The sequence below is a fragment of the Chlamydomonas reinhardtii genome, chromosome 1 (genome assembly GCF_000002595.2).
Source record: "Chlamydomonas reinhardtii strain CC-503 cw92 mt+ chromosome 1, whole genome shotgun sequence".
Taxonomy (NCBI): domain Eukaryota; kingdom Viridiplantae; phylum Chlorophyta; class Chlorophyceae; order Chlamydomonadales; family Chlamydomonadaceae; genus Chlamydomonas; species Chlamydomonas reinhardtii.
Window position 1 is genome coordinate 4663657 of NC_057004.1, and position 20463 is coordinate 4684119.

Below are 20463 nucleotides of genomic sequence, written 5' to 3' on the forward strand. Positions count from 1 at the left end.
CGAAACAACGCCAATCGGGCGCGGAACTGTGCATGGGATCGCTGGACCGAGTTCTAGTCTTTGCCTGGGCTTCGAACTGTAATTCATCTTAGCTCTGTGCTCCCCTTTATGTCTGAGGAATGACTTTGAGAGCAAAGACTTGACTGGCACGCGGCATGTCTGCAATACCTCGGTGTTTTCGACTCTCATAGATGCGCTGAGCGCAAACTAACCAATCCACTTGAGAAAGATGGCTATGGAAGTGATTAAAGTGGTGGACGAGGCGCACGAAAGTCCCATCTCCAGCATAGCTTACAACCGAGTGCTGAAGGAGCTCTACTCCAGCGCAGATGGCGACAAAGTTATCAGGGCAAGCACTGCTGTTGCAATTTGATATCTTTGAGAAGCTTACGGGCTCCTCGTGCAGGTGTGGGACGCCAAGACCGGCACCATGGTCCGCATGCAGAAGGGGCACAAGGGTGCCGTAACGTGCCTGGCCTACTCTAGCACATCAAAGCTCCTGTTCTCGTCCTCCATAGACAGCACGATTGGGATATGGACAGATAAAGGCATCCTGCTGCAGGTGGGGAGGCCGGGGGTGGGGCCGGGTGGGGGCAAGTGCGCCTGGGGATGTGGGCTGGCGGTTGGCCGTGGCATAGTTGCCAAGGGCGTCGTGCATATGACCGAAGGGCCGGGTGCCGTGGGTGTGGGTCAGGCCACGCTGCGTGCACACGTGCAGCTGACACGCGCTTGTACCAAGGGTGTGGCATAGATTGCAGGCGCCGCTGCACGCCCATCTGGGTTTCATCACGCTTGAGCGCCCGCATGGCTGCGTGTGTCATGGCAGTCCCGCCATGAAAGCCTTGACGACGGGCGTTTCACACTTGAGTGCGCCTTTCTGTTGGCACTCGCTGCCTTGCAGATGGCGCCCTCGGACGTCGGGCCGGTGCACTCTCTGGCGTGGGACAGCAAGCACCGCTACCTGGCGGTGGGCGGCAATGCGGTGATGCTGCTGTTCAAGGTGCGCGCGGCTGCTGCTGGAGGGGTGCAGGGGGAGGAGAAAGGGCAGCAGGCGGGTCGAGTGTGGCAGGGCCATTGGAGGCCGGAGGAACGGCACGAGGGAGCGGCTGCGGCGGGGCATACGAAGCCATGGGCGCTCCTCGCATGGCGGGTGTCTGGAACAGGGTCCAGGGGAGGGGGAGGCCAGGTGCACTCGGTGCAGGGTGTGCGCGGCACGGCCGTGGAGCAAGTCAATGTCGAAGGAGCCGCACTGAAGGGCGATGTGGGAGTGTGAGGGTCTGGGCCAGGGCGGGCGACAGCCCCAGCTACGAGGGCTCGTCGCAGAAGCAACGGACTCACGGCGGCAAAGGTTGGGACAAGCTGTCACCAGCTGCCAGTCTCTGTGGTCAGGGGATGCCGTCTCCGGCATTCGCAAGAACGCTGGTGCCTGGACCGAGGGCGACCATGGCTGCGCGCCGAAGCCGTGGGATGGGAAACCCCGGATGCTGCGCCACCTCTTGCGCTCCGTCCCTCAACACTACCCTGCCTCCCTGTCGCTGCCTTAAAACATCCTCCAACCAACACCTTGTCTTTAATACCCCATCAGGTGGACCTGGCGGAGGCTCGCAAGATGGCGCAGCAGCAGCGCAGCGTGGCTAGCGGGCTGCGGGACGGCAACATGACGCTGGACGCGCGGCAGATCCTCAAAAAGATCTTCCCGCCCTTCCGCGGGCCCGACTTCTGTCATACCGACATCGTGTCGTGCATGATCATCACGGAGACGGGGAAGATCATCACGGGCGGGTGAGGCGGTCAGGTTATGGTGGTGGTTCTGATGGGATGGCGGACTTGGTGTCCTATCGCCCATTGTGCAGGTGGCACTGGCGCGCCGGTTGGGGCCTGGGCAACGGAAACAACAGTCAGGGGACCTAGTGTGCGTGGCTTCGGCATGGCCTTAGCCACTATGAGTACTCACTTACGCTGCGCAACACGCACTGCTTTGCCGCCCCTATGGCAGCTACGACAAGTGCATCTGCATGTACGAGTTCGACAAGTTGGAGAAGCCCAAGGAGGCCTTCCAGCGCATCCGCAAATGCCACACCGCCGCCATCGTGTCCATGGCATACGACACCTTCACCAACTCCATCCTCACGGGCTCAATAGACGGCAGCATGAAGGTCTGGAGTTTGGAGGGCAGGTGAGGGCGGCGCGGTGGGCTGGCGGCCCCCGGGGAGTGTGGCTGGAGTGTAACTGCCGAGCCGTGAGGAACGCGCCAGCGCGAGCGCCTCCCGCTCAACTGCACAACACGTACAGGCACCAACACTCGAGCTGACAGCGCTGCATGATCAATCAGTGAGCCCCCCATCATGTCCACACTCCTTGCTGCAGGCTGTTGGACAAGTTCGAGTCCATCAACGACCAGCCAGTGGCGGTGGCGTACGTGCCCTCCACCAACATGTACTGGGCGTCCGGCCGCTTCGGCCGCCTGGTGGCCTACGACCCGCGCGCGCCCGCCAACGTGACGCAGTACGTGCAGGTCAGTGCGCGGGCGGTGGTCAGCGCACGTGTGTGTGTGTGTGTGTGTGTGTGTGTGCGTGCGTGCGTGTGTGTGTGTGTGTGCGTGTGTGTGTGCGCGTGTGTGCATATGTATTGGGGTGCCGCGGGGTCGGGGTTGGGGTTGAATCACATGTAAGGGTACGGGCCTATCCGCGTTGAGTGGTGCACACAGTCACGCACACACACTATTCTGCGCATACCATATTGTGTATAACACACACACATACACACACGATCTCTCCCTTGCGTTCTCTCTACATCGTGCCTCCGCCCGCCCAGGAGTCGAGCGGGCTGGACCGGTTCAACGTGGAGTACATGTACGCACCCATGGGCACCGACATGCTGCTGGGCGCCTCCAAGCAGAAGCAGCTCATCATGTGGCAGTACAACCACATGGGTGCCTACAGGTGGGCGGCCGGTGCTGCTCTGAAGCGGGGGCGGGTGTTACTGTGCGTCTGTGTGTGTGTGGGGGGGGGGACGATGTTGGAGTGGGGTCGGGTTGGCAGGCTGGGAGTTGAGAGTTATGTGCGTAAGTACGCGGGCGATGCGTCATAGGGGGGCAAAACACCTGTGGGCTGGCAGTGAGGCCCTGTCGCCGCGTTCAGGGCGTGCATCCATGCGCCGAAGTGCTGTGTGCTCTCTGACCAATGCCGCCTGTATCGCCGCAGGACGTTTCGCAAGCACGAGGACTGGGTGGAGGGCGTCATTGTGGTGACGCCGTCCAAGGAGCAGCCGGACGACGAGGACGAGGAGGCGCCGCCGGATGAGATCTTCAGCTGCGGCGCGGACGGCAAGGTGGGCGAGGGCTACTTACGAGGCCGGGGGGGTTGTTTAACGGCTGGTGGCGGACGTGCCGGGCTACAGCGCTGACGCAAGGCTGGACGCGCGCCCTGTCCCATCCCCACTTACTGTGATTGGGCCTGGTTTTTTGACAAAACCTTATCACCTGCATGCCTGACGCTTGCCTCCCTCCGCGCAGGTGCTGCGCTGGCAGCTGGACGTGGAGCAGAACTGCGACGTGTACGTGTGCGTGGAGGAGTGGCAGCTGCACAGCAAGAACATCTACGTCATGGTCTACTCCGCGGCGCTCAACTGCCTCATCACCGGCAGCGAGGACACCACCATCCACCTGCACTACCTGCACAGTGAGTGCTGGACGGGACGGCGCCCACCCGGCTGACCTGCATGATCCCACGACGGGCCAGATGAGGTGCCCGGCAACGGGGTCGACCGGCCTCAAGTTGCACTGCTCAATGTCCGGTACCCTCTCAAACCACCCACACGGTATGCGGAACACAGCACCTGTGCAGTCAACCGTCTCATGCTCCCATCTCTCTGACACCCTCGCATCTCTCGCCCACCCGCCCCCTCGCCGCCCGCCCTGCAGACACGGTGCCCACCTACAACGACGTGCCGCTGCCCACCGAGTTCACGGAGCACGAGGGCCGCATCAGCGGGCTGGCGCTGCTCAAGGGCAACCTGCTGGCCAGCTCCTCCTTCGACAAGACCCTGCGCATCTGGGACCTCACCACCATGAAGCCAGTGGCGGTGAGGAGCGGGGCGGGGTTGGGGCTGTGGGTCGTCTCCGCATGTGGCGCGCGGGGCTGGGGGTTAGCGAAGCTGTATGTGGGCAGGCCAACCTTTCTTTATTGGGATGGCTCAGGAGTCAGCGTCTGGCATGCACCATGCTGCGAAGCCCTCACCCACCCTGACCTCTGGCCCCGTTCTGTCCCTCCTGCTCCCGTCCCCGCTCTGCCCCCGCTCCTCTCCCCGCAGTGTGTGTTCAACGCGCACGACTCGCCGCTGCAGTGCCTCGAGTACTGCGAGGAGCGGGACGAGCTGGCCACGTGCGCCATGGGCAACAAGGTCAAGATCTGGAACGTCAAGCGGCCGGCGCAGGTGCGTACGCAAGTGCAGGGTGCTTGCATAGTTTTGGGAACTCGGTGTCTCTGCAGCGTCACAGCAACCTACACCGCGGCCTGCCCGAATAAAGCTGGCGACCGTTCCTTGCCGTCCCCACCCTGGCCTGTATGCGGAACTCCCAGCATCCTGTCCATGCACACGCATATGGTGTCGAACTCTTTCCCTGATCCTTTTGTACCACGCAGGTGAAGCACGTGCTGAGCCTGGACCACGCCGACACGCCGGACGCGGGCGGCGACGACGAGGCGGCCGGCAACGGGCGCGGCCCCAAGACCAACATGAACTGGCTAACCAAGTCGGACATTGCGGGCCTGCCCTCCGCCACCGGCATTGTGCTGGAGACCATCCAGCAGGCGAACCGGGACGTGCCGGAGGTGACTCAGGTGCGTGCGCGGCTGTTGGGGGTGCGGGTGTTGGGTGTGGCAGGGATTGCCAGTGGATTCTGTGCTCTGGCAGGTTGGGCGGGATGGCTTGTGTTTATTTGCGCACAGCGTCATACGCAACAGCTGCCTGTGTGTGGTGCGCACAGGTGCGGTGGGTGGCGTTCCGGCACTGCTGGGTGACGGCGGCAGACGACGACACGATACGGCTGTGGAACCCCGACGGCCACAAGCTGCAGCAGTTCACGTACACGGGCGGCAGCGTGCAGAGCATCTACGTGGACAACACCAACAGGTGCGCGGGCCAGGGAGGTGTATACACCAGTTGTCAGTTAGGAAACCGCCCCGGTGTGAGCGGCGTGTGACGCGGCGAAGCGTGGCAGCCGCCGCTCACATGAGCATTGCAACGCAGCATACCGTATCACGAGCCTTCGCCTGACAATGACGCGGGAGGTAGGTGTGAACATGACTATCGCCACTCGCTCGCACCTCTCGCATGCCCCCTCCCCAGGCTGCTGGTGGCGGCCATGCTGAACCGCACCGCCTTCGTGTACGACCTGGACGACCCCATGCCGCTGGCCAGGTGGGCACAAGGCAAGGGGGCGGCGGGGGAGGTCATTGATTCCAGAACCGGCGGGAGAGAGTGTCCTTGCACCATACCGTACCGTGTAAGCAAATGTGTCGGTGTGTGTATGTGTCGCCGCCTAACTGCTGCGCCCCTTCCTGGCACGTGCGTCGCACAGGTACGCGGGGCACACGGACGTGATCCGCGGCATCGGCTACATCAAGGACTGTGACACCTACGTCACCGCCTCCTGGGACAAGTCGCTGCGGCTGTGGTTCCGGCCCAAGGACCGCAAGGGCGGCGGCGGGGGCTCGGGTGCGTCGTAGCGCACACAGGGCGGGTTGTGCCAGGGACTTACCATGCCGGCCGAGGAGTTGTGTTCGGAGCAAGTAGTTGCTGCTAGCCGCCTGTGCCTCCGCCAGCCGTTTCAGCTGCTCACTTCGCTGCTGCATGGGCTTGGGCTGCGCAGGCGCGGGCGAGGGCGGCGAGGGCAAGGCGATGAACATGCTGCTGCTGGAGTACGACGAGGACGAGGAGCACTTCGTGTCCGAGTACGAGAAGGCGCACCCGCTGGAGATGCCATCCGCACTGGCGGACGTGAGTGGCGGGCGACGTACGTGTGGGCGCACGCGCATCCACGCACTGGCACGCCCATGTCCACGCCCACGCCCTGCCGCCCGCACGCACACGTTCTCCAATTGCCCCATCCCGCACGACACTCTCGCCTCTTTCCGCGCCTCATCAAAACCCTCTTACCCCTTGGCCTCCCCCCTGCCACCCGGCCCCTGCCCTGCAGCGCAACCAGCGCAAGGTGATGCAGGACATGGGGCTGCTGGACGAGGACGACGAGGACGACGCGGGCGGGCACGGCGGCGCGGGCGGCCGCAAGAAGGGCCGCGGGCGCGGCGCCAAGCTGGGCGCGGAGGCGGGGTTAGGGCTGGACACGGCGGCCCCGGACGTGCAGGGTTCGCTCGGGGCCAAGCTGGACGATCTGGGTCGCTCGCTGCTGAGCGAGTTGAACACCATCGCTCACAAAAGCGCGGTGGGGAGGGGCGGCGGCGGAGGGGGCGCGGGAGACATGGATGAGCGGGGGTCCACACGTAGCAGTCAGGTGCCCACGGGCACGCTGGGCGCGCGGAGCGTGGCGGGGCGAGGCGGTGGCGCTGGGGCTAGCGGCGCAACGTCGCGGCTAGGTGTGGCGGGGCGTAAATAGCAGGGTGGGGCATACCCCGTGTGGGCGGCGTGGGTTGTGCTGTGACGCTATAGCACAGTGACGTTGTGGGCGGAAGGGGAGCCGTACTGCGGCAAACAGGGTTTTAGGGGGTTGGATTCCTTGTGCAAAGAGCAAGGGTGGTGAGAAGGTATTAGGGGTGCGGCGGCGGTGTCTTTATGCAAATGCTTGATGTGTGCTGTGCCTGCGGCCCCGCGCCCATGCTGCGGGTAGCCTTCTTCACTGTCGCGCGCGCGGGAAATCCCGCTCGCTCGCAATTCTTGCACGCACTGAAAAGCAGGGAATGTGTCAACCTACCGCATTAACTTGCTTCGCATGTACTAGCCGAGACCGCATTTCGCAGTTTTTGTTCAAACCTGCCCCGGGCGACCGGCGTTGACCGCCGCTTTGTAACGCAGTTGTTAGACCACAGGCCCTTGCGGTTGAGCCCACAGACCAGCGTTGCAGCACTGCGCTGTTTTGCACGGAGCAACTGCTGGTCTGTGACGTTGCCGACCACCTTGGACGGGCGCCGCAGCAAGCGGCGCGCCCGCCCGAAGCACTCTGCAACGCCGTCGAGGCTTAGGTGCTACTAGAGGCAACCAGCGAGGCTGGGAGGCAGATCTGGCCGGGCTAGCGCAGCCGCGGAAGCGCGGGAACCGGACAATTCTCCCTTCCACGCGCCGCAGCTGGGTAACTCTTTCTGGAAGTAGGAAATGACCTCAACATCACATGGGAGGCTGCAGGGCGTTGCGGTGAGTGCGGGGTGTGTGCATGTGGGTGGCTCGGGCTCGGGAGCAAGCGCGGCGGTGTCCTGCTGCTGCCGCTGCCTCGCGCCGCTGCTGCTGCTGCTGCTGCTGCTGCTGCTGCATAAATGAAGAATGCTCGAAAGTGTCCGCGTGGCTGCACTGCACCGACTGACGCCAAGAACGCAATTATTACAGGAGCTGCTGCGCTCGCCCAGCATCGACCCGGCGGAGCTGGTGTCCCGGTTGGAGCCCTTCAACGAGCTGACGGCGCAGGTGCTGCACGAGGGCCGCGACGGCCCCGACCAGGTGGCGCTGGTGGAGGCGGCGTGCGGCAGGCTGGAGCGGGTGAGGGGGAGGGGGAGGGGGAGGAACAGGGGGTGGAGCGTGGGGTTGGAGAGCGAGGGTTGGTCGGCGGGTTCACCTGGACGGGTCATTCCTGGATAGGGAGAGGCGGAACGGAGGGAGGGAGAACGGGCGCCTGCGCCAAGTTGGCACCATGGAAGCGCCACGCGTGACCTGCGCCTCGCATCGCTTGTGGGCCCTGACCATGTTAGCCAGGCAGCTGATCAAGAATAGCGCCACCACCACACGCCCCTGTCCGCCCATACATGCCTTTACCGCACGCCCCTGCGGCCCCTGCCTCACAGCTGATGTCAGGCGCGGACAGCGACGCGGCGGTGGAGATGGCGCTGATCAAAACCATCCTGCACCTCATGCCCGAGAACATCGGGTGCGTGACCAGCGGCGGCGGCTTTGCTGGCTTGCACCGCCGGGCGCCTGGCGTCTGTGCATGCGTGGCTACATGGCTGGGGATGACTGTGGGGGAAGGCGGCTGTGAACCGTGCACGCCGTCCCGTGCCGCACTGCATGCACCGTGCGGATGGCAGGCGTGCCAACCCCCGGCGCCTTGCCAGGTTTTGTATGGGTACGTGTGGCTTAGATGTTGTCGGCAGCTGCCGTGCTTTCCCCACCGCCCTAATCTGCAATCTCGGGCGCGCCCCTGCTGTTGCTGCCGCCGCCTCAGGCCGCTGGCCGGTAAGGCGCTGTGGTCGCACGAGTTCCCCGCCATGCTCACGTCCGTGTTCGAGGCTCTGGCCGCCGCCACGGAGCAGCTGCACCAGGCACAGGTGGGTGCAGGGCATACGCACGTGCGCGTGCGTGCGTTCGTGTCTGGCTGTTGGCGCGTCCTGCCTTGATTAAGCGGGCCGCGGCGGCGCTCATCGTGATGGGGCCGGCGAATACGTACTTGTGCCTAGCTACCTGGCTCTGTGATGACCTCGGCACCCGCCGGCCCCGCTTGAACTAACGCGCGCAATATGCGTGTGTGCGTGTGCTTGCAGGCTCACGAGATCCTGCTAGGCTGCATGCAATTCGTGCAGGACATGTGCCAGTCGCCCTACCGCCTGCCACCATCGCCCGAAGGTAAACTCCTGTCTCACCTTTTCCCCGAGCCCACCGCCTACCCTAACTGCCGCCGCTTTTGCACCTGTGCCTACTGAGCTGCCCTCTTCGTACCGTATCGCATGCAACCCAAAAGCCACCCCTCCTTTCTTCGTACCCTCCCGCCACGTGCCCATCTACCTGTGCGTGCCCGCCGCCGCCTCCTGTTGCAGCCCCCCGCGGCGCCAAGGGTCTGACGGCTCGTGACAAGCTGGGCGAGCTGTTCATCCCCCAGCTGCTGGAGTTTCTGCCCACCACCCGGTGAGGGCGGGAGGGCGGGCGGGCGGGCGTGTGCGTGTCTCGTCACGAAACAGCGATGTGGCCAAAATAGGCTCGTGTCAAAGAGTGCACCAAGCAACCCACTCCGTTGATAAGCCTCATCACGCTCCTCCTTGCGACGCGCCGCCACAAACACACACCACGGCCTGTCATATCATCGTCACGTCTCCATCACTGCGCCCCCGGCGGGTCTCTCAAACCCTGGCCTTGGGAGTGACTTTTCCGGGCCCCTGCCCTAACTCTGCATCTGCCCACCACAGTTTCTATCCTCTGCGTGTCCGCCGCGCCGCCGCCTCCACCCTTCTGGAGCTGGTCCAGACCTCCAAGCGCAACCAGCAGCGGCTGTTTGACGCCACCTCCGCAGCAGCCGCCGCGCGGCAGCCGCGCCACCAGCAACATCAGCAGGACGGCGAGGAGTCTGGCGATGACGGCAGTGACAACCCCGCGGCCGGGAGTGCGGACCGCACGTTCCTGGAGCTGCTGCCCGCGGCAGCTGACTACAGCACGCAGGTGAGCTGCATGGGAGTTGGGAGGAGGAGGCTGTTCCCGGCAGGTTGCGTTAGCTTGGTGCGCATGTACTGCTGCATGCTGGGGCAGTGCTGCTGGCTGGCCACTGTGCGCCTACGTACTGGACAAGGGGATTCACGGGCGTCTAAACACGCCTTGTCCGGAAACGAACAAAGCTGAAACAAGCGGCTTGACGTGCGTGTACGGTGCGCGCGCGTGGCCGTTACCCTCACTTACCCAACACTTACACACACGCGCGCGCACGCAGATGGACCTGGTGGAGGTGCTGTTCCGGGTGTGCCGCGGCGGCGGCCTGGGCAGCGCCGGCGCGGAGCTGCCGCGCCGCTACCTGCCGCCCGCCGCCGCCAGCGCGCTGAACGAAGTCATTGAGACCTACGCGTGAGTGACGTTGAGCGACGCGGGGTGCGTGGTTGCCTGCCGGGCCGCGCCCGGTGCTAGCTACTGCCGCATTGTGCTGCGTACATCTCGCCAGACGCCGATGCCCGTCGAGTGATGAAGCTGGCTCCATCACCCGCCACCCATCGCTGCATGTGCTGATGTCATTGTCACCCTGCATGCCCCCACCTAACTGTGCCCCCGCACCCGCCTGCACTAAAAACGGCCGCCCCCGCCCCCACCCCTGCCCCGCCACTGCAGCGCTATCAGCCGCTCCCAGGCTGAGGACATGGACCTGGCAGCGCAGCTGCGGCCGGTGCTGGCACAGATGAATCGGGAGCTGGGCGAGCGGGCCAGGTGGGTGCGCAGCAGCAGATATACGATGTGCGGCGCGGCTCACGGCAGCTATCACACCTCGTCTACTCGCGAACTGCTGGCGCACTGCTGCGACGCGTTCGCGATTGTGCTCTCCCGGGCCCTCACAAACCACTCCCATACATGCCTGCCCCACCGCTGCACGCGCGCCCCGCCGCAGTGTGTACTCCTACCGCACGCTGGCGCTGCGGCTGGAGGGCGTGCCGGGCGTGTGCCCCGCCGACCCCTGGGTGGACGTGGGTGTGGGCGGCGACCCGGCGGGGGCGGGCGGCGGCGGCCACCTGGACCTGAGCGTGCTGCTGCCGGACGAGGAGCTGGGCGAGGGCGAGGAGCCAGTGCCCGAGCCGCTGACCATCATGTTTGGTGAGCGAGTATTTAGCAGTTGGCTGGGTGGGTGCGGGGAGGGGGGGAGAGTGGGGGGTGGGGAAGGGCGCGCGTGTGCGTTGGTCATTTGCTTGGGAGCTGTACCGTACAGCCGTGCGCTTACTTAGTGTGGACAAGCGCAGTACAGTGCCGTATGAAAGACCTCCTTGCCACAGCGGCGGCACATGGTCCGGCGGATCGTGGGGTTATGCGTCACGTCTCTCTCCCCTGTGTACCGGCATCCCGCCCGCAGATGACGTGGGTATGGTGACCATATCGGACCTGTCGGAGGGCGCCGCCGCCGCTAACGGCGGCGGCGGCGGCGGCGGCTTCGGCTCCGGCACGGCCGCCTCCGCCCGCGGCACACTGCTAGCGGGCGCAGGCAGCGCCGCGGATCTGTGCCGCGTGGAGGTGTCGCTGCAGCGGCTGCCCGGGACCCTGACGGACGTGGTCACCAATGACGACCACGACCCGGACCAGGCGGCCGAGGCCGATGCGGCGGCAGAGGAGGGGGCTGGTGGCCGCGGGCGGCGGACGCCGGCGCTGCGGCTACACCTGACGCTGACGCGCGAGGACGCACGCGCCATGCTGCTGCGCCTGCCCAAGGTGCGCAGCACGCACGCATTTACCACCTAATCCAACTTACCCATGACCCAAGTCATGCCATACGGCAGTACTGCCTAAGCCAGTACTCCCAAAGCCAGCTACTCAATTGCGGAATGGTTCACTTTCCCGCACAGGCTCGGCGCGAGGGCCACATGGTGGTGTTGTCCCAGGACCCCCTGCTCATGGAGCTGTCGCAGCCCGCAAGCGCCAACATCGGCCCCGGCCGCTTCCCCAAGATGTCACGCGGCCTGCCCATCTACACGCTCACGCAGCCGCCGCCGGCGCCATCCCTGCCGCCGCCCGCCGCGGCGCCGTCGATGCCGATGCCGATGCCTGCTGCAGCTGCAGCCGCCACGGCGGTGGTAGTGGTGCAGCAGCAGCCCACAAAGCTTGATGTGGCGAACGGCCTGGCGGCGCCACCAGCGGCTGCTGCGGCTGCTGTGGTCGCGGCCGTGGCAGCAGCACCTGCTGCGCTGCCGCCGGCTGGCGGGCCGGCGCCAAGCCGTGGAGGCGGTGGCAGGAGCGTCAGTGGTGCGACCCCTCGGGCTGTGGCGGTGGCGGAAGAGCAGCCGCAGCACAGCGGTAGCAACGCCGGCCGGCCGACTCGGTCCAAGAGCCAGGCGTCCCAGGGCACCGCAGCCGGAGGCTCCCGGCGCAAGCAGCCCGTCGCGGGCACAGCAGCCAGGGGAGCCATCGGGCGCACCGAGGCGATGCCTTCGCCCGCTGGCGGCGGCAGTGCGGCCCGGCGGCAGCGGCAGCGGCGGCGCAGTGGTGCTCAGGGTGACGCTGATGAGGTGACTCCGGAGCCGCAGCAGGGCGCGAATGGCGGCCTCGAAGCTGCTGTCAATGGCGACATCGGTGCAGCGCAGCAGCAGGAGCTGCCACCGCCGCCTGAGCAGCAGCGCAAGGCTGCAGCGGCGGCACCAGCGAAGACGGCCAGCAAGGGCGCCGCACGTTCGACGCAGCCGCCCGCGCCGCCGCAACCCCAGGTGCAGCAGAAGCCGCCACAGCCCAGTATGACCAACGGCAGCGCCCGGACTGGTACTGTCGCCGGCGGTCCAGCGGCCACCACCATTACAGCCATCGTCAATGGGGCGGCAGGCCGGCAGCAGCAGGCGCCGGCGGCCGTCCCTGCTGGGGTGTCTCTCCCCGAACCAAAGCAGGGCAAGCCGGCGGCTAAACAGGCGGCTCAGAAAGCGCAGCAGCAGCCGCAGCCTGCACCACCACCTGCTCCAGTGGCACCTGCGCCTGCACCCGCGCCTGCGCCTGTGCAGAGGCCGGCGGCGGCGCCCCGGCAGCAACGCGCTCTGCCCAAGCCGACCACCACCGGCCTCACCGACACCACCGGCCTCACCAAGACTACCACCGGCGGCCCGCAGACCACCTCTGCCACCAAGACGTTCCGCCCACGCTCCAAGACGCCACCACCGCCGGGCGACAGCGCCCGCGGTGGCGGCGGCGCCGGTGACTTCGGATACGCCGGCGGCGGCGCGCCCGGGCAGCAGGCACAGGCAGCGCCCGCCAACGCCGCCGGCGCGGCCGCGCAAAGGAATGCGGCGGGGCCCGCGGCGGAGCGGGCGCGGCCACGACACGTCACCCAGTCGGAGGGGCCGTCCATGCCCCCGCTGGCTGCGGCACAGGCCGCGGCGACGCTGGCGCCTGCCAAGACCGGCACAGACGCCAAGAGTGCGGGGGCCACCAAGGCGGGCGCGGCCGCAAAGAAGGCCGCCGCCGGCGCAGCTGCGTCCGGTGGCGGTCGGCCACCGCAGGCGCCTGCCGGCTCCGCCGGCCGCCGGGCCGGCAAGCCGCCGCCGCCACCGCTTCGCCCGCTACACCCGCTGGGCCCCGCACGCAAGTCGGTTCTGGGCGTGGGCGGCGCCTCGCCCATCATCAAGGCCTCCTTGGACCCCATTGAAGATCCTGACACGCCCGCGGACGCGGACGCCGCCGCTGGCCGCCGGCAGCTGGCCCTGCAGCGGCGCGCTGCCAATGCGGCCGAGGCGGCCGCCGCCACGGCCGCCGTCGCCGCAGCAGCCGACGCCGCGGCTGACGACGGCGCGGAGCCGCCTGGGTCGGCGGCGGAAGACGACATCACCGGTTATGACGGCACAGCGGCGGGGCTTGGCGGTGGCGGAATAAATGACACCGCCGCCTCGCCGCCCAAGGCGGCAGAGCCAAAGGTGGCGGCACCGCCGCCGCCGCCGGCCGCGGTGCCGGAGCGCTCTGCACCGCGGTCGGGTACGCCGCCGCCGCAGCGGAAGCCGCTGCAGATGGAGCCGACGAAGAGCAACCTGGCTGCTGACGGTGCGGCTGGCATCACAGGCCGCGGTGTTGATAAGGCTCCTCTGTCTGCAGCTGCCGCCAACCGGAAGGGCGCAGCCGCCGCCGCCGGGGCTGCTGCTGCGCCGCCGGACCCAGCGGCTGCCGCTGCCAATGCCAAGCGTGCGCGTGGCGCTGGCGAAGCCCCGGCGGCGGCGGTCAAAGGCGGAGCGCAGGCTGGTACGGCACAACAGGGCAAGGCCGCAGCGCAACGCCAGGGCGCACCAGGCCCTGACCAGTTCGACTTTGGGGAGGAGGCGCCGGCGCAGCAGCCGGCCGCCAAGAAGCCGCGCAAGGGCAACGCGGCTGCTGCGACCACGTCTGCAGACGCTGGCGGCGCCGCTGTGCCGCCGGCAGGGCGCAAAAGCGCGGCCGCTACGGCTGCGCGTGACGCCGCGGCCGCGCCAGCGGCAGCTGCAGCCAGACCCAGCCGCCAAGCCAAGGTCAAGGTGGGAGGGGCTATTCGTGATTCCTCGTGCCAAGTAATTCAATGCATGTGCATGTGCTGTGCCTTGACCTGCACGAGCCCTAGGGTAACTGGAACGCCTGCACTTGCCTGCACAGGCCAAGGAGGCCCTGGCGGAGCAGCTGGGCTCACAGGGCACACCGCGCAAGGCGCGGCAGCCGAAGGACCAGCACCCTTCGCCGCAAGCTAAGCAGCAGGCTGTGGCGCCGCCGGCTCGCGCGGAGGCAGCTGGCACCAGCAAGGGCCGGGGCAAGGCAGCAGCTACAACTGGCGCTGCCGCAGCCAAGCCGCCCGCCGCTGCCCAGCCGCCTGCCGGGCGCAGGCCGGCAGCTGGTGTGGCGGGCGGCCTGGGGCTGGGGGTGCTGGGCAGTGCGGACATGGTGCCGGCCACTGCGGAGGACCTGGCGGAGGAGGCCGAGGCGGGCCCGGACACCACCGTGGTGCCAGCAACCGCGTCAGATGGCGAGGAAGATGCCGCGGCGGCGGCGGAAGCCGCGGCGGCGCGGCAGCGATCTGCACCGGCTCGCGGGTACGTGGCGAAGAGGTGTGACCGTATACGTACGGGTAAATATCAGCGCTGCGCGTGTGCATGCACAAACTCGTATAAAGCGTTTCTGTGCTTGCGGCGCTGTTGCAGGGCGGCTGGCAAGCGCGGCGCCCTGGCGCCCGTCGAGCAGCCGCAGCCGCAGCAGCAGCCACCGCAGCAGCAGCCCGAGGCGGCTGCGGAGGTGGCGCGGCTGCGGCGGCTGTACGACGACGTGGACGCGGAGGAGATGGCGGCGGAGGGCGAGGAGGAGGGGCAGCAGGAGCGCGGTGCGGCCGGGCGGCGCGCGCGGTCCCCCATGGGCGTGGAAGGCGACCTACTGCTGGGTGAGAACGATGGCTGGTGGGCTGAGTGGGCGGCAACAAGAGGCGTATGGGTTCTTCTACACACGACAGTCTGGTTATGAGCACTTCTTTTGATATTCTTTGGTTGCAGGCGGGCGCCAGCGCCAACAGGGTCAGCGCGGCGGCGGCGGCATCAAGGCCCTGCAAGGGCTGGTGGTGGACGCCGACGCCCCCGGCGGCGGCCTGTACGGCATGGCGGGCGCCGACGAGGACGAGATGTACGGCATGGAGGGCGGCGACGGAATGTACTATGACGGGGAGTACGGCGCCGAGTACGATGGCGGCGGCGGTGACGGGCTGGCGGCGGCGGCGGCGGCTGGAGCGGGCGGTTTCGGCGGCTTGGCAATGGAGGTGGTCCTGGTGAGTGCTGGGCTCGGGTACCTGGGGGACGAACGTTTACGGGTGAGCTGCACAATGTTTACATGAACCTGGTTAGCATGCTACGGTAGTTAAGATGTCCAGCGTCTTCGAAGTGTGCGCTGTATGGCTCTGCATCCCCGGCCCCTGTTGTCCCGTTTACTGCATGCAGCCCTCGCCCGCCAAGTCGGTGTCGCCCTTGGTCCGGGGGGGCGCCGCCGGAAAGACGCCTGCCGCCGCAGCTGCCGAAGCAGCCGCGGCGCGCCGTGGCGCCACCACCGCGCCACCTGCGCAGCGGCGCGGCGCCCAGGCTGGCGGTGCAGCTGTCGGTGCTGCGGAGACGCGCACTCCACGTGATGCAGCTCGCGGTGGTGCTGGCGCTGGTGCCGCTGGGCTGCTCGGCGCGGCTGCTGGGGGTCTGCCAGCACTGGGGGGCCTCTCGGCGCCACCAAAAGCTGGCTTGGCGGCAGCGGCTCCTGGGCAGCAGCCCGGCAAGCCGCCGCTGCCTCTCACGCGGAAGCCACCGCCGCCCAGGCCGGCTGCTGCCGCCGCGCCGGCGGCGGCGCCGGGCGGTGCGGCGGCTCACCGCGGGCGCCGACTGCAGCCGCTTGGCGGCGATGCCGCGGCGGCTGTCGCAGAGGAGGCGCAAGAGCCGGCTCCTGTGCTGTTCGGCACCGAGGACGAGGATGGCATGGCGGGTGGGACGATGGCAGCAGAGGACCAGGCAGAGCCCCGCGGCGGCGGCGGCGGCGGAGGGCTGCAGGAGCTGGGTGGCGGCGGCGGCTTTGGCGCGCTGGGCGGTCGTGGCCTGGGTGGGCTAGGACTGGGCGCTAGCGGCGCTGACGGCGGCCTTGACGCTGACGGCCGCAAGCGCCTCAGCTTTACCACGGGTGAGCCTGACGCAGCAGTCATGCATGCATGCTATCATACAGGATAAACGGTGGTGTACGGACCACTGGGCGTGCCTGCTCTGCTTATGTACCCCTGTTCTGGGTTGACACTTCGCCTTACCGCACCTGCAGGCACCAAGCTGGCTGCGCTCAAGCCGCTGCCCTTCATGACCGGACTGCGCAGCTCAGGCGGCCTCACCGGAGCAGCCGCGCCCGGCGGCGCCACAGGCGTCACGCCCGCCGCCGCAGCTGGCCTCATGACCGGCTTTACCACCGGGCGCCGGAACGCCGGCGCCACGGCTGGCGCCGCCGGCGCCAGCGGCTCCCGCCCTCAGGCAGGCGCCGCGACGGGTGGTGCGGCGGGTGGAGCGGGTGGCCGCAAGCGCGGTCGCGGCGGCGATGCTGCTGACCTGGGCCTAGGCAGCTTCGGCCTGGGTATGGGGACTGGGGCGACGGCGGCGGGTGATGAGGGCGACCAGGGCGAGGCAGACTTCGCTGCCTTGGCTGGCATGCTGATGCGCACGCTGGGCGCCGGAGGCGACGACGACGACGGCGGCGGCGGAGACGGCACGCAGGGCGAGGAGCTGCAGGCGATGATGGCGGCGATGCTGCAGCGCAAGAAGCGGCGCACGGCAGCAATGCAGCGGGCCGCGCTGCAGGTGCGTTGGCCCGCCGCGGGCCTGGCAAGCACATTATTGTACCACCTTCGCACATGTCTGGCCTGTCGAGCTTGCTTTCATGCATGTTGGCAGTTTGTGGAATGCTGAGAGCCAATCTCCCGTGTCGTGTCGCTGTGGCCCTGTTGGCTCGTGTGGCGGTGCAGGATGTGCAGAAGCGCATCGCCGCGGCGGTGCAGGAGCTGATGCAGCTGGCGGGCCACGAGGCAGAGGCGCTGGCCAAGATCGCGCGCCGCCACCTGGCGCAGCTGGAGGTAGGGGCAGCATTGAACACTGGCGCATTGCATGTGTGCAGACACGTGCTTTACATGCAGGCGCGCATGTTACAGGGGCTCGGCACGCCTGCATGCCCCGACATCAGGCTTGCTGCATTCGGTTATTCGGCACGTGCTGGTAGCTGACGCATGCTGCTCACTGCCTCACATACACTGCCTCACACCGCGTCACTCGCAGAACGCGCTGGCTGAGCGCATGGCCGCCATCGAGGCGCTTCGGGCGCGACACCAGGCGGAGCTGGCGGCGGCCTGGGGCGAGTACGTGGACACCAAGGCCGCCATGGACAGCGCCAAGCAGGTGCGGCGGGCGGGCGGGGTGGGTGCTGCGTGCAATGGGCCTACTGCCTGGTGGAGTGGTGAGGGCATGGAGAGGGGCGCGAGAAAGTCGTCCATTCCGCTCTCGCGCGTCCGAGTTGCATACTGCGGTTCCTGCGTTGTGGCCAGCCCGTGTTAAACACGCGCGCGTGCACGTGTGGCTCATTACCTCCTTTCCACCCCCGCCCCCGCACATACGGTACGCACACACATGCGGTCCACACCTCAGGAGCTGCTGCAACGTGTGGAGATGAAGCGGCGCGACCTGCAGCGGCGCCTGGGCGGACTGCAGCAGGCGGTGGTGGCGCAGCTGGCGGAGGCAGAGGCGCGAGTGCGGCAGGCCGGCCGCGGCGGGGGCGGCGGCGGCGGTCGCAGCGGCGCGCAGATGGCCAAACTGCTGCAGGCCATATCCGCGGCGTGATTGAGCTGTGAGAGATACGCGTAGAGCAGTAGCAAAAGAAGCTTACGTTGTATGAGGCCGATGCTTGAAGGCTTGAGGCGTAAAAGGGCCCCAGGGGTGTTCTGGGCCGTAAGTGTGTACTGTATGGGTGTGCTGGCTACTGGGCACGCAGGACGCATGACCATTACCGGTATTTTCCGGGGCAAACGCTGTACAAGATGAGGTCAGCATGGGAGTCATACTTGGCAACAGGGATCTAGGCCGCTAACCTCAAACACGAGTTGTGTTAGGATGGATTGGTTGGGAAGTGCCCAAGGCAGCGTCCCCTGTCCCTGGTGGCCTGGTCCTGCCTGGTCGACACAGCCCCATACATCCTACTGCCTCCGGCGGTGGGGGGGGCGGGCCTGTTGCCGCTGGTGCCGCATGTGAAAGCGCGGCAAGCCGGTCTCGCGGTCCGGTGTGTGTTGGGTGTGTGTGGTCTGCTGCCGTACGTGCCCCCGTGGACCCGGGTCGCGGCGGCGTGGCTGCGCCAGGTGCACCCGGCGGCAACGCCCCTGCGTTTCTTGGTGCGGGGGGCCGCGGACCGTGTGCTGAATAAGCCGCTCACCCCGGCGGGCAAGCCGTTTGCGCGCCTGCTGAAAGCCATGACTGCATTGCCCGCGGTGACTCTTGTGGCGCCGCCCGAGCCGGGCGCGTGGGTGAGTCATGTGCCGTTGTGGGCTAACCCGGCGCTGTGTGTGGACGGCCGCACGTGGGAATTGGCTTTCGCGGATTTGTTCGCTCTGCCGGGACTGGCGTGTGTGGGCCAGCTGGTTGCAGCGCATGACGGCCTGAACGAACTGCGGCAGGCATTGACAAGCCCTTGGGCGGAGGGCTCCCGGTCTGGTGAAGCGTGTGCGGATATGTATGTGACTGCTGTGTGGAGGCGGGTGCTGCACTGGAGCACGCGGGCACGCCTGCCGTCGCCCCTGCCGGGGCCGGCGTCGCCTCAAGAGGCGGCCGACCGGTTTGCGGCGGCGGTGGCCCTTCTTCCCGCTGGCTGGGCTGCCGCCGCGCGTGCGGCCCAGCTGGCTCGGGGGCCTGCCGCCGCGCTGCCGCTCCCGGTGGCCGACGTCGTGAGTGCTACGGCGGAGTCGGTGCAACGGGTGGTGCGGGGACTTGAATGGTTGCAGTGCGGGGGGCCGCCCATCCTGCTCACTGCCTACACGGTGAAGGCGGGGACCGTGCTACAAATGGCTCCACAGTTAGCCGCCCTGAAGGCTAAGCATTTGCAGTATGTGTGCGATGCGGGTGTGTCGGGGGTGGGGGCTGCCCTGGCGGCGGGGGCCTTCGTGTGCACCTTGGCCCGCTTGTGGTCGCTGAAATGGGAGAATCATCATAAGGAAGCACTGTGGCGTGTGGCCGCCAACGCTTGCTGGGCGTTTCCACGGCATGCTAGCGAGCGGGCGCGAGGCGTTACTGTTGACCCGTGTTGGGCGTGTGGGGTGGACATGCAGGATGGGGACCGGCGTCATTGGTTTTGGGACTGCACTGTTGCGCTGTCACTGCGGGAAAGTATGGGGATGGCTATGGGTTTCCTGCCGGAGGAGGCTCTAAGTGCCTTCTCTCGTGAGGAGTTGTGGTTAGTGCGCCCGCCTGCGGGGCTTGCGCCACCTGTGTGGGATGTGGTGTGTCTCGCTGCTATGTCTGCCCTGGACTTTGGTCGGCAGCGTGTGGTTATGGCCGGGTTGGCGGCGCGAGCGAAGCTGCCGTCGGCCCGGGTGCTGAGCATTGGACTTGCCGTCGTAGCTGACTTCTGGGGTCGTCTCCAGACGTTTGTGACTTTGGGTGTCAGGCCAAAGGGTTGGGACGCTGTGCCGTTTGCGCATCCCTTCATATCTCGGGCTGTTGGTGACGGCATGGTTTTGCGCTTGCCGTATGACGCTGATTCCCCGCCCCCCTCGCCGTGAGAGGTTGTGCGTGGTTGGTGGCTATGTGTGTGGGCAGGATGCACGTGTGGGCGACCGTTCTAGTACCTGGACGCTTGCGCCCTGGTTAGTGCGTGCGCTGTGCGTGTGTCCTGCGGCCTAGACGTTTCCCGGCACTCCTGTGCCTAGGCTTGTGGCGTTGAGGCACAGCGGTGGGGCTCTGGCGGGTTGAGGCTTGGCTAGGACTCACTGTGCGCGGAGTCACACGGACTTTGCCCGCGGGAGGGTTTGCAGCAAAGTCGGGGTTGGGCCCTGATAGCATGTGATGGCTCGGCGTCTTCGGGAGCTGGGACTGTCCCCTCTGTAACATCCGCATCCATACATCAAGTAAGCACGACCAACGCCCTTGCCTCACGGAAACTCCTTTACGCGAGAGATTCAGTGGTTTGCGGCGCAAAAATCTCTGCGCAGGCCGGCAGCCGTCAGTTCAAGGCAAGTCCGGGGGGCGCCGGGCACAGTCTGGGCTGGGCATAGGGGCCGGGGTACATTGCGAAGGCGTGCTGTATGGGCTGTCGCAACGCTGCATCCACCTGTCGAGTCTTAAGTTACTAAATTGGCATCTTTAACACTGACAACAACGA

At 67.0% G+C, this 20463-nt stretch overlaps 2 protein-coding genes across 2 annotated transcripts; both read left to right on the top strand.

The window, feature by feature from the left end:
• The first annotated feature begins 53 nt into the window (after positions 1 to 53).
• On the top strand, positions 54 to 7039 carry CHLRE_01g032150v5 (uncharacterized protein). The gene is made up of 17 exons (XM_043058656.1): positions 54 to 349; positions 407 to 562; positions 902 to 1000; positions 1586 to 1782; positions 1997 to 2176; positions 2368 to 2515; positions 2815 to 2942; positions 3204 to 3330; positions 3515 to 3680; positions 3923 to 4083; positions 4312 to 4434; positions 4644 to 4841; positions 4988 to 5133; positions 5350 to 5421; positions 5582 to 5718; positions 5873 to 6000; positions 6200 to 7039. Exons 1-17 carry the CDS (start codon positions 230 to 232, stop codon positions 6614 to 6616), a joined length of 2703 nt encoding a protein of 900 aa, XP_042928570.1. The 5' UTR covers positions 54 to 229; the 3' UTR covers positions 6617 to 7039.
• A 174-nt stretch (positions 7040 to 7213) lies between these two features.
• Positions 7214 to 18235, top strand: CHLRE_01g032200v5 (uncharacterized protein). Its single transcript, XM_043058657.1, has 21 exons — positions 7214 to 7368; positions 7558 to 7707; positions 8010 to 8092; positions 8387 to 8489; positions 8703 to 8784; positions 8976 to 9063; positions 9342 to 9591; positions 9857 to 9987; positions 10246 to 10341; positions 10520 to 10722; positions 10976 to 11328; positions 11463 to 12455; positions 12603 to 14096; positions 14212 to 14642; positions 14751 to 14983; positions 15093 to 15361; positions 15531 to 16248; positions 16381 to 16907; positions 17072 to 17179; positions 17379 to 17498; positions 17745 to 18235. Exons 1-21 carry the CDS (start codon positions 7330 to 7332, stop codon positions 17934 to 17936), a joined length of 6663 nt encoding a protein of 2220 aa, XP_042928571.1. The 5' UTR covers positions 7214 to 7329; the 3' UTR covers positions 17937 to 18235.
• The last annotated feature ends 2228 nt before the right edge of the window (positions 18236 to 20463 follow it).

What these genes read in the sequence shown, in the direction of transcription:
- CHLRE_01g032200v5 (XM_043058657.1), top strand. Translation starts at nt 7,330, where the DNA reads ATGACCTCAACATCACATGGGAGGCTGCAGGGCGTTGCG. An exon ending in AGCAGCTGCACCAGGCACAG is followed by an intron (nt 8,490 to 8,702) that starts GTGGGTGCAGGG and finishes GTGTGCTTGCAG; the next exon opens with GCTCACGAGATCCTGCTAGG. An exon ending in TGGCAATGGAGGTGGTCCTG is followed by an intron (nt 15,362 to 15,530) that starts GTGAGTGCTGGG and finishes TACTGCATGCAG; the next exon opens with CCCTCGCCCGCCAAGTCGGT.
- CHLRE_01g032150v5 (XM_043058656.1), top strand. Translation starts at nt 230, where the DNA reads ATGGCTATGGAAGTGATTAAAGTGGTGGACGAGGCGCACGAAAGTCCC. An exon ending in GTCTGGAGTTTGGAGGGCAG is followed by an intron (nt 2,177 to 2,367) that starts GTGAGGGCGGCG and finishes TCCTTGCTGCAG; the next exon opens with GCTGTTGGACAAGTTCGAGT. An exon ending in ACGTGACGCAGTACGTGCAG is followed by an intron (nt 2,516 to 2,814) that starts GTCAGTGCGCGG and finishes CCGCCCGCCCAG; the next exon opens with GAGTCGAGCGGGCTGGACCG.